Below are 12892 nucleotides of genomic sequence, written 5' to 3'. Positions count from 1 at the left end.
TAAGGGCTGATATATAAAGCCTAAGGGCCAACTTCAAAAGGCTTAAGGGCCAAAACATGTAGAGGTCGAGATCTCGTTCTCACTCAACTCAGACTCGAGAATTCCGACATCCCGACCTCACATCAAATTAATTTAAACTTAGCTCGAGGATTAACAAAACCTTAAGGGGTATTATATTGATCAATAAAAAACCTAAGGGTTTATCATCCGAACCGATACTTGGACTGATTATTTGAATTGTACAATCGAAATCTTCCACAAATGAGAACAAAATAAAATTCAGCACAAGTTGAGATAGAGCAAAAAAAATATACTTACTCATAAGGGATGTTTTACAAAACATATTTACAACACCCACAAGGGGCCCTTACACACACAAAAAAAAAGGAAGAAGAACCTAATCTATTTTGGGGTTACATACCCGGAAGCAGCTCCCTCGGAAACTGCACCCTCGACAGCTCTATCTTCAGGAGCCTCCTCTCCCTCGGGAACATCTTCTTCACCTTCCCCGTCCCCGGAGCCACTCGCAACATCCTCATCATCGTAAGAGACAAGATAAATACTGACTGATAACATAATAAAATTGGACTAATTTGTTATTATAGTTTAAGCTACATTAATACTGTAAATTCCTTTATACAGTCCTTGTATAAATATTAGATCTAGTACTTTATTTTTTAGACAATTAAATTAAATTAAATTAATATAGATAATTATCTACTATCGTAGGTCATTTAATTTGATGGCGTATAAAAGTTTTACGCCGATGTACAATTTTTTTAATTTATTTATTTTACGTTTGTGCAAATAAAATTGGATGATTGAGTGAATACAGATTAGACAGAGATTAAGGGCTAGTTCACTGAGTTCTCTATCTTTTACACAGTAGGTGAAGGGTTCAAGCCCCATTTATTAGCTGGGCATGTAATACGAATACCATATGATAAAACCTTATTCACACCGAAAATTTATACTAAAAATCATACTAATTATCATAGTTAAGTAATAAATTAAGATAAGAATATATATTAATTTAGTGATAATTATTTTTTTGAATAAATATGTCACTTATTGAGTTGATATAAAAATTCGATACAAGGTCCGATAGGAAATAAGATAAATAATGAAAAAAATCTCATATTTTTAAAAATGAACAGGCTTTACCAGGTGGCGCGTGCGCACAGTATAATAGGCGTACTTTTCATGTACGTGAGAACAAAAGACAAGTGATGCTGACAGAACAACAATGTTATTACCAAAAGAAATCTTACAGCGAAGAACCTATAAAAGGGGATGCATTCTCTTTCCTTCCTTTCTACTGCACACAGTTAAATATAGTAAATAAAAAGAAAGAATTATTACAGTTGGGTCTTTACACATACCAAAACAAAAAACGTGTTCTTATTCCTACCCCACGTATATATATTTAACTCAATAAAAGGCCATTCATTTCAGCAGAAATTTGATCTATTTTTCTAATAATATTTATTTCATTTCCTGTTCTCCAGGGTTTCACTATACAGGCCGTTCAAACTAGAAGTTTGAGTGAAGGGGGTGATGTCAAATTTGTACAATCAGAAGTTGAATTTCTCACCTGCAAGAGCTGTTTCTCCTCATATAAGGAGCAACCTAGATGTTGATAGGTAATTTTGCCCAATTTGTTTGTGTGGTGTTTTGCCCAATTCGTTTCTTTAGCATGTTATATGTTATACATGTCTTGTTAATTTCTTGTAGTCAGTACTTGACAGAGCTGTTAGCAGAAAGGCAGAAGCTTGGACCCTTTACTCAAGTCCTTCCTATATGTAGCCGACTCTTGAATCAAGGTTTCTTTTCTTTTCCATTTAAATTGCTACTTTTCACATTGATTCATCTCAGCAAACCTATATGATTCATATGCACACCCCTTTTAAAATGATTGTCTATATAGATGTATAAGTTCAAGTGAGTACGTAGTTAAGTTGATTTTACTTTGACTTACTAGCATTGTGCATTAATTCTGCAAATGTCCACTTCATCACGTTTACAGAAATATTAAGAGTTTCTGGAATGATCCCCAATCAAGGACTTAGTGACTATGACAGACTACAGCGCGGCAGCCCTAGTCCTATGGCTTCCTTTGACATGATGCAAGATATTGGAGGAAAACCCTTAGGTGGCTGGACTGGGAATGGATGGAACACTCCTCAAGAGGTGAGCATATGTGTAACACGACATGATATGTTAAACTTCCCACATTTCTGCTTATTAAGTGTTAGCTAAAATTCAAAGACGACATGGTGTAAGGAAAAACAGTAAAGTGACATGTCTTGCTCCTTCACTTAATGAGTATCATCGTGGCACACCTAAAAGATTATAGTCAGTTTAATCATCATTATAAACAGAAAAGTGGAAGATTAAAGTCCAAAGAAAGATCTCGACATCACAATTGCTCTCTTATGACTTCATCGCCTTTGATCAAGTTGATTAAGATTAGGCAGAATTATTCTTTACACCTAAAAGACACTGTGCAGAGTTTTTGCTGTACAGCTTCCAAATGAACCGGAATTTCAGCATAGCCAAATAAGTACTAGTTATGAAACCATGCTCCTTAGAATAAAACCGACAACAGTTTCCATGAATAATAATGCTTAGAGACTTAGAAAGTGCTCAAATTAATATTGAGAATACAAGTTAACCTACATAAGAAAAAGCATAAATTACAATTAGAACACAAATTTTGGATACACGGATACATTGATTCTTGTGATGCAATATAAAGTGTATGTGGTGAGAAAGTATGTAATTGAGATCTTGCCTTCAGGTTTTAAAAGAAAAATATGCATGGATACATCCATACTATGACAATTTGTGTCTATCTATATACTGCTTTATACTTGTCAAAAAATAAAAAAATAAAAAGGAAAATCTATATACTGCTGTATACTTGCCTCTGTCAGCGTGGCTCTGTGGTATCAAAACAATTAAAAGGTTAAATGCTCGTGAGAGAGATTGATGAGGACTACTGTGAGCTGTCTGGCCTGTAGTTCAGAAAGTTTATCAATTCAGCTAACAATCAACACTTTGATTTTCGCAATGGGGGTGGCAAAACAGTGAAGTGAAGAAAAATTGTTGAAAGAATAGATAATCTGTGAACTGAAGAAAGAAGTTAGACTCATGAGAAAAGTTTCAACTATCAGCTTTTTCTGTTTTACTTAGGGATTGTAGTACAACATTTCATCATCTTTTTTTAGGGATGCTAAAACATCGTACTTCAAGAAAATAATGTATTCCTTTGTATGACTTCCTTCTAAATTATTCAGCTAGCTCATATCCATATACAGTGAGAGTTTGGCAATATCTTCAGTCTTGCTTTAAACAAAAACAATCAATACCCTATCTTTGATGTTAGACTTCTCTAAAGCCTATTTAAAGAGATTCATGCCAAGGAATGAACCAGTTCGTTTTGTTTGACATGCTTAGGACTGAAATATATCCGTCCCGTTCCCTTTAAATTCATGCAAAGGAATGATTCATTTAAACAAAAAGCATTTGAAACACTCGAACATGTGTTTCTGTAATCTTTCAGACATGCAAAGGAGGTTTGACGCATTGAATAGGCTTCTGAGGCTTCACTTTTCCATGTTTATTATTTGTCCTTTGCCAATATTTTGTTCATGAAACTTTATATGGTTGTAGGAAAAAGCAAATTAGCGTAGATCCGGTAATGACACTACTAAGACGTTAATAAATTTATTTGTCATAGCACTGTGCTTTCAACCTATCCCATTTCCTTTTTCTTGCTGGTCCAAGTGTTGTTCTTCCTCTACAGCCTTCAATACTTCATATGTCTGTTTTTCTTGGTTTCCTTGACTTGCAAAGGATATTTAAGGCGGTGCGAGGGCTTGGTGAATCTTTTGTTTGCCATTCATTGTTATCGGAATTTGGTTCTTATGATTCAGTTTCATACAATAATAACAACTAAACCCCAGTCCTGAGCAGGGAGTTCCAATATCAGAAAATTCCACAGGAAAATTTAGTGACTAACCTTCATATCCATTGGTGATTACTCTATGCTCTCAAGCCATTTCCATGGAGACATTGGCATAATTGCTGATCAGCACTTTTGTGTTAGCCCGTCCATGTCCCTCTCCAGTTTTTTCGCTGCTCTGCTTTCTGTTTTGATATATGCGTTTTGATTAGCGGGAAATTTGTTTTGCAGCAAAGATTAGGTGGACCGCAGGGAATGCCCATCGACTGGCAAGTAGCGCCAGGAAGTCCAAGTTCATTTGTTGTGAAGAGGATTTTACGGTTAGATATACCCGTTGAAAGATATCCGAATGTAAGCTGGCTTGGAAATCTGTTGATAGTATTTTATTCATTTTACTTTTTCAGCAATCTTGTCACTTAGATAGTGATAGTTGCATTGGGTGTGCATAAAATGATTTAGGCAGTAGGTATCATTATAATCCATTAGTATATGATATCAATGTCAAGTCTTGGAGGCATACTGCAGATCGATTTTTGACTACATAGCATAATAGTAGTTCATATAAGATAGAAAGTAGCACAAGGATGAATCTGTTTACACACACATTCCTATAATGATTGCACTAAGTCACATGCTTTGTGGGATGCAGTTCAACTTTGTCGGACGGCTTTTGGGACCTAGAGGCAATTCCCTGAAACGGGTGGAAGCTTCTACTGGATGTCGTGTATTTATAAGAGGAAAGGGTTCAATTAAAGACCCTGACAAGGTAAAGTTTTTCTATCTTTTCTGCACATTTTACTGCTCTTTGTTTCTGTTTGTTTATAAAAACCTTTCTCTCTCTATGATCCTCTACATACCATTTCGGTAATTAATTTTGTAAACTGCCAGTAATTTGCTTAACTTCTCTTATTAATGTCTTGTATAATTGAAGGAGGAGAGTCTAAGGGGGCGACCAGGTTATGAACACCTCAATGAGCCGCTGCATGTTTTACTTGAGGCAGAGTTACCCATCAATATCGTTGATACACAATTGAAACAAGCAAGGGAAATTATTGAAGAACTACTAAAACCTGTGGTAAGTATCTCCCTGAGTTCAATGTATAGAGCTTGAAGATAGCCTTCATTGTCATGTGCCAATCTGGTTTTAGTCCTTATGTGGCTGCAGTAGAAACCAACATACTTTAAAAATGAACTTTTCGGGTAGAAAACTGTCATATAGTTTTCCTTCCACAAGCAGATATATTGTGTGGTTATGTACTTTGTTTAATTTATCTCTGAACTTGAACGTTCATGTGGAAAAGGGTGTAATGTAACGACTGTTTCCCTATGGAGTATCTTCTTTTGCCTAGTCAATAGTCTATGATGAATAAACATGACTGAAATTAAAGGCTTATCATTTATAATCTCAAAAGATTTGAGGCACTGGAAGCCAACTGATTTCATTGGTGTACAATGAATCAACTTTGCTGATTTAGTGTTTATTTTCCTGGAATTGCAGGACGAGTCGCAGGACTTATATAAAAGGCACCAACTTAGAGAACTTGCTTTGCTGAATAACAATTTCAGAGAAGAGAGTCCCCAACCAAGGGGTAGTCTATCTCCTTTTAGTTCAAGTGGGATGAAGCGAGCGAAAACTGGCTGGTGACAGATGCCAAGGCTTTCTTTCTAGACATGGTGCATTCAGATAGCTGCATGACAAATTCCAGACTTAAGGATGCATATGGTGTTATTGCACCTGAAGCCAGTGTGGCTTTGTGGACTTTGGCTGTGGTAAAAAAATATGTGACAGAACAAAAACAGCATATGGGTCGATAACCTCTTACTCATTTGGTGACTCTAGTTTCTTCTAGTTGTTTTTGTTGTTAGTGTAGAATTATTATTTGATTTATTTGTTATTGACTTACTGTTGATAAGTGTGGTCTTCTTTTTCCTTTTTTCGTCTTTAGTCTCAAGTGTAATTCATTACATCCTATGTCCAAATATATAATTTGGTTTATATTAAAGCTGCTGGTGTGGGTATTAGTAGCTAGATTTTTCTCTTATATATATATATATATAATTGAGCTTCTTCACCACCGTGTCTGTCAACATGGCTGCTTGAGATTCAAAGGATAATCAGGTCATTTCAATAAAATGGAACATCATGATTGGCCAAAAAGAAATATAACTGTTGAATGCAGTACAAACTTTTGTGTACCTTGACCAAATTGCCCCTTTGCTTATGGAAAAGGGTCAAAAATACCCTTTTACTATTCAAAAATGATTATTTATACCCTTCGTTATACTATTAGTCCATCACTGCCTCTGACGTCATAAAACTGGTACACAAGTACCCCTCTGCCGTTAAAACCCTCTACCATAGCAACATTATCCCATGTGGCCTGATTATCGCTGAGGTGGATGCCACATGGCATGCCACCTCATCGCACCTATCCCATTTTACCCCGTTCTTACTTCTTCCACCATCACCTCCTTCTTCACCCAACCATCACAATTGGAACCAAGGCACAATGGTTGCCACTACTGTATTTGTTCTTTTGGCATTGTCTATGAAGCTTTAATCACCACCAGAATGCCCTTCAGCCCCGTTAATGGACTCTGCATTAGTAAGATCTTCATCTTCCAATAATATTAACAAGTATTATTTATTTTTCAGGGGTTTACATAAGCCAAAATGTAAAAGCTTTAAATGGCCATTTCTCTGGTCTAAGCTTATAAGGTTTTATGTCCCTGAAAGCAGAATAATTTCTTAATCAGCCGTATCTTGGAGGATGACTGCAAAGTGAGTTTTATACTGTATACACATAATAAAAAATATAGCACGAAATGGCAAGACCAAAGACACCTAAATCCAATATGACAAACTTATGCTGGATCGTTGATTCCTATGATGACAACACCACCTCTAAAGAAAATGAAGACAGGACAAAAGGCCTCAAAGGTAACCAGAGGAATACTAAACAACTCGAAAAAATCAGAGTACAGGCAAATAAATAAAATTGTTAGTCTGGAGAATGAAAATGAATTATGCTTCAACTAATGAAAAAAGTGTATTATATCAAGATTTACTCGGTAAACCCTTGAGACAAAGAAATGGGAATAGCAAAAGAGGAATTGTACGGTTGTTCTAACTGCAGGTGCTGCTTCCAAAGAGTTCTTAACATAGCTAAAGCTGGGGGAGATATGAATTGCGGTGGTTAGGGAAGAGGGAGGAGGTGGTGGAAGAAGAAGTAGGGAGGGGTAAAATGGAATAGGTGCGATGAGGTGGCATGCCACGTGGCATTCATATCAGCGATATACCAGGCCACGTGGAATAATGTTGCCATGGTGGAGGATCCTAACAGTAAAGGGGTATTTTTGTACCAGTTTTATGACGTCAGGGCAATGATAGACTAATAGTATAAATGATCATTTTTGAATAGTAAAGGGGTATTTTTGACCCTTGTCCACTTTGCTTATCTCATTATTCATCAGCTATTCAAAAGCCACAACTTTTTGATGCTCTACGTGGCATGAAGAAACTGAAGGGCCTTTCTTTTTTTCTTTTTCGCTTTTCTATCCATCTGTTATATGAACTCTCTCTGTTTAATAATTACTTACAAAAAGCCTTTAAATGGAATCCTTGAAGATGTTGTTTTCACTTCTTTTTTCCTTCCCACTTCTTTTTAATATTATGACTCTACATTTAGAAATAACAAAGCTACTAATAACAGAGCATAATCCAAATAGGAGGTGTTATCATTTGAAATCCTAAAATCAAAAAGACTAATATGATCTATATTTGGTGTTAATAATTGGAATCACTATATAAGAGAATAGACTGTATAGTTACTAATAAAGCATGGTATTTAAAAAAAAATTAGATTTTGTCTTAGACCAAGAAAATCATGATATTTTTAAAAAAGAGAAGAATTATATTCTAATGCTTAGCATAATGTTATTGGGCCTCAGCAGTTGTAGATAGTGTTTAATCTATCTATCTATATAGAATAACAAAAGCAAAACAATGCTAGGCTGCCAAGTGGAATACCCACAATCTAACACATATCAAAAATTAGGACAACTCTTCAAGATTTTTGGAGCTTCAAATTCAAACTACAAATCAGATAAATATACTTACATTTATCAAATTTCAAAAACATTCAATCCTCCCACGATTGAGTTTTTGGAATTATCCTATTCATTTATTTATTATTTATTATTTATTATTACACTTACCTATTAAAAATGAAACTCCTCCCCTTTTTTGATTGGCTTTTATAAAAAAAAAAATCCTCACACTTTCTTAGTTTTTGATTTTTAATCAGCAACAAACTACAAATCAGATAAATAAACTTACATTTAGCAAATTTCAAGAACTTTCAATCCTCCCACGATTGAGTTTTTTGAGTTATTCTATTCATTTATTTATTATTTATTATTACACTTACCTATTAAAAATAGAATTCCTCCCCTTTTTTGATTGGCTTTTATAAAAAAAATAAAATCCTCACACTTTTTTAGTTTTTATTTTTTAATCAACAACTGCTCACGACTGAGAAAAAACTTTAGGAAAGCAGTCAGTTATAATCCCACGATTGATCGTGCTCCCAAACGTGGGCTTCCAACCAAAACTCCCTATTCTATCTACGTCTCCATAACTGATTGATTTATGCGCTTTATATTTTTGAATCCTTTTCAACTTTCTATTTTATCTACTGAGTTTGATTAAAATTGCTTTGCAACTATCGCTGCATAACTTCATGATATCAAACAAATTTTAGGCAACTCGATGCAATGGAATATCAAAGTTAGAGTCGTTCGAATGTGGGTAATCCCTGATCGATTTAAGTCGAAAATATCACTTTCAATTGAATTGGTTTTACAAGATTCGAAGGTAACATGTTATTTTTGCTTCATTCTTTTACTTACTTTATGCATATCAGTGAACGGTGAAAGCATGTACCAGTCATATCACTACAAATCTGATTACTTAGAAAAATCAGTTGAAACTCACATCACAGATAATCAAATCAATCCGAGAAAGAGTTTTTTAACTGAAATGGAAGCACTCTAGCATTCTGTTTTGTTGACTTCAAACGTTGAACAAAACTTTAGGATGTGATTGTCATAATGGATATATATAAAATTCACCTATATTGCAGTATTGTACTTAATAACATCTACGTTGTTCAAAATATAAAAAATTGGCAGCTATTACATATTGGTTCCCTTGCTTAGACTATCATCGGATGAACATACAGAAATTCAACCTATATATGAAATATGTTTAGTACAAGTATTCATCTTTCTGTATCTTAATGTTGGCTTCACAATCAATATTCTTTCTTCCGGATTACTCAACTATCTAGGAAGTTCCTTTAATAATTTCACTTCCAACCAAAAGTGTTCTTTAACTGAAATAGAAGAAACTGTAGCATTCTGTTTTTTGACTTCAAACGTTGAGGAAAACTTTAGGCAGTGCTTGCCATAATATATACATATAAAACTCACATATTTTGCAGTTTTATACTTAATAACATCTATTTTGTTCAAAATATAAAAAACCGGCATATATATTACATATTGGTTGCCTTGCTTAGACTATCATCGGATGAATATACATAAACTACGCCTATATATGAAATATGTGTACTACATGTATTCATTTTTCTTTCTCTTAATATTGGCTTCATAATTCTGCACTAATAAGGAATATGATTTTGTCAGGTGATCGTATACATGCTTCAATCAGAAAGTATGTTGTTAAGTTTTTTAGGAACAAGATATAGGAACTTCGCTTATATCGTATGAGCTACTTTGTTGTCGGACCAAATAATTTGAAGTTGAGGACTACGACACACAACCTGAGGCTGACATTTACACAAAAGACATTTGTTGAGGAAATAACTGATCCTTCATTTCATATGAACATCTTTAACTTGCGTCCTTTTGACCAACTAACAAATCAACATAATGTCGATGAGACAGAATTATTCGGTAATTCTTCTTTTCCTTTTTATTCAAATAGTAGATTTTGTAAATCTATGTTACTAACTTTTATATTTATAGATGTTGTTGGCCAGGTTGTGACCTATGAAGATGTTAAGACCTACAAACAAGGAGACGACAAAAGTGTCTTTATTAATTTTGTACTCGAGGATGATCAGTGAGTCATTCAGAAATAAAAACAATACTTTACAATAAAACTACCTATATTGTTGTTGATTAAGTTTTACCATAAAACGTATAGGAGGAACAGGATTTTGGCAACCTTATGGAGTGAACTTGTGGATCAAATTCAACATCACTTGAATGAATCTACTGATGAACCTTTGATTGTTGTTTTCCAACATATGAAAGCTCAAAAATTTCGAGGTTTACCATTAATTACATATATTTTTCAATTTTAGTTTATAGTCAGATTTATAATTATAGTAAATCTGATACACATGTAATTACTCAGTGTGTAGCTGTTGGTATCAGACAAAGATATGGATTAATCCTACGATGCCGCAATCAACTGAGTTTAAATCCAGGTTTGTCAAGTGTATATTCCTTTTCTATATGTACAAAAAATATAAAAATTGTATTGACAAATAACAATTTTCGACTTATGCAGGTTTCTGGCAGTACATCAATCAAACTTTGAGCGGATCACTCAGACAAGTTCACAGCAAAGTTACTCTGTTAGAGATGAGTTAGACAAAGGAATTGTATTGTTTAAAACTATTAGGAATTTAGTTCAGTGTACGCAGGTGAGTTTAATTTAATGTTACAATTTTATTTACCTTATGTTTTCTGTTTTGCATTTACAATGACAAAGAAATTGTATTGTTTAAAATAATTATTTAGTTCAGTGCATGCAAATGAGTTTAATTTACTATAATATTATATGTACCTTATATTTTATTTTGCATTTACAATAATTTTTCTTTATGTTAAATAGGACTGTAGCTATTGGATTGCGGAAAAATTGGTGAATTTGGAACTTGACCGGGGATGGTCATACTTGGCATGCAACAAGTGTACTAGAAAGGTTGACAAAGTTGGTACTACATACTTTTGTAAGAAATGCAAGAAGAAGCATGTTCTATTACTCACAGGTAATTACTAGTATATATATATATATATATATATATATATATATATATATATATATATATATATATAAAATATGCATAAAGTTAATCAAAATTGAGTTGCAGGTATAGGCTTCAAGTTCGTGTTATGGATGGAACCGCTTTTATCTCATTATTGCTTTGGAATCGCGATGCTATGCAACTTATAGGGAAGTCCGCAAAAGAACTTAAGGAAGGATTAGTTGAGGTATAATACTAAACATAATTAAGTTGTCAATTATAATATTTCTAACCTCTGAAATTTGGTGTAGACCTCAATTGCGGATGCTGATTGTTCTTATCTAACTGAACTGGACGATATTCTTTATAAAAAATTCATGTTCAAGGTTATTGTTAAGAAAGAGAATATTGAGTCACAAGTCGAAATCTACAATTTTCTTAAGATTACTGATGATGATGAACTTCTGGAGGAATACGGCAAATTCGACGACACTATCACTGTAAACATTTTTACTCACAAACCTATGAATACAAAATTAAAATATAAATACTTTTACACTCATAAGATGAATGTTTTTTTGGCTTTGTTTTTTAACAGGATCCACAGTTTTTTGATGGACAAAGCTCAAGTGGAGAGAAGCTTTTCGGAGTAAATTTCATGAAATTAAAACTTTTATGAGATGGAGAGATCTTCCTTATCCTTTCTTTTAAGAAGATGAAAAAGATATTAGTTTAAGACACTGGTGGGCTAGGTGATGTTCTCGGTGGACTACCACCAGCCTTGGTAGTAAGTATCAATATTTGGTATGGTTTTATCTTGATCAATAGTGTGGTTATTAAGCAATGGCACATATATGATAACACAAGGCATATTGATTTATGACTCCAAAAGTGATATCAATAATTAGAAAGACATACCCTAGCAAGACATTTTGGAAAAAGACAACAGAGTCCAACCCCACATGGTAAATAAGCTCAGGTTCAGGCATTTTCAGTCCATCTGGTATCCAGTTCATGAACCTTATATACGCCCTCCAATTAACATTACTTGCTAAAAAACTTTTAGTCAAAATTATGCAATCAATGGTAATATTGCTCTCCAACTGCTATTAAATGTTTACTATTTTGTAGGATGTTATGGCCGAAAGTGAGATGAAGTCTGTTTGACAAACTTTCATCGAGAAAAGTGTATCAGAAAGTGGATCGTCCGTGTTAGAAGATGGTAATGCTTGCAATGCAAAAATATCTCCTTTGAAGACGTATGACAAGAGGAGTACATCCGCTAATAAGTCATCAACAGTAGGACAAGATGATGACTTCAATTCTCAACTCTCTAGCAACAAGATTCACAGAGTCGTTAAAAAGGAAAAGAATCTATGACTGGCTACTGAAATGCCTTTAGTTATGCAATTAAAAAAGTAAAGATTTTTATTATTTGCGCAAATTATATGTGGAGACGAATCGTCTAAATATTGATCTACATTCATCTTTATTAATCATGAATTTAATTAGTAGTTATTTCAATCTTTCTATTAAGGTTTTTGATGCAACACGTTAGTTACTTCAAGTTAACTGAACTTTTATGGCATGACATTAAAGGTGCTGATGATGAGGCAGCATTGTTAGCACTTCAAATTCGATTACATCATAGTAGCAGTAAGCCAGTAACATTCAATGCAATTACAAAAATAATTTCATACATCTAAAGTAGTCCCAATAGAATATGATAAACCTGGAACTCACTACTAAGAGATGAAATGCAACAACCACTTTTACATGTCATAGTATGAGTCATGGAGATAGAGTTTAGGTGTCAATTGTACAACTGTTATTGAGGAGCAGGAAAGAAATGCTTTTATTATAA

General features: G+C 33.9%; 2 protein-coding genes and 1 long non-coding RNA gene across 4 annotated transcripts; all 3 read left to right on the top strand.

The window, feature by feature from the left end:
• Positions 1–1447: 1447 nt before the first annotated feature.
• LOC107796740 (KH domain-containing protein At3g08620) lies at positions 1448–6129 on the top strand. Of its 2 annotated transcripts, none has more exons than XM_016619542.2 (7): positions 1448–1643; positions 1735–1823; positions 2027–2190; positions 4199–4318; positions 4617–4733; positions 4899–5042; positions 5466–6129. In XM_016619542.2, the coding sequence occupies exons 1-7, from the start codon at positions 1558–1560 to the stop codon at positions 5610–5612; spliced, it is 867 nt and encodes a 288-aa protein (XP_016475028.1). In that variant the 5' UTR covers positions 1448–1557; the 3' UTR covers positions 5613–6129. The 2 variants fall into 2 exon arrangements, with proteins under 2 accessions (XP_016475028.1, XP_016475030.1); XM_016619544.2 differs by having other exon boundaries at positions 1503–1643; positions 1749–1823.
• A 2545-nt stretch (positions 6130–8674) lies between these two features.
• On the top strand, positions 8675–11063 carry LOC107796738 (uncharacterized). Its single transcript, XM_075223767.1, has 7 exons — positions 8675–8843; positions 9677–9946; positions 10019–10115; positions 10200–10324; positions 10413–10485; positions 10569–10704; positions 10896–11063. Exons 2-7 carry the CDS (start codon positions 9757–9759, stop codon positions 11061–11063), a joined length of 789 nt encoding a protein of 262 aa, XP_075079868.1. The 5' UTR covers positions 8675–8843; positions 9677–9756.
• A 101-nt stretch (positions 11064–11164) lies between these two features.
• Positions 11165–12463, top strand: LOC142164868 (uncharacterized). Its single transcript, XR_012695944.1, has 3 exons — positions 11165–11528; positions 11627–11815; positions 12160–12463. It is a non-coding gene; the product is annotated as an uncharacterized LOC142164868 (long non-coding RNA).
• Positions 12464–12892: the final 429 nt, after the last annotated feature.

The sequence above is a fragment of the Nicotiana tabacum genome, chromosome 10 (assembly GCF_000715075.1).
Source record: "Nicotiana tabacum cultivar K326 chromosome 10, ASM71507v2, whole genome shotgun sequence".
NCBI classification, from domain to species: Eukaryota; Viridiplantae; Streptophyta; class Magnoliopsida; order Solanales; family Solanaceae; genus Nicotiana; species Nicotiana tabacum.
This window is presented reverse-complemented; position numbering and strand designations above follow the sequence as displayed.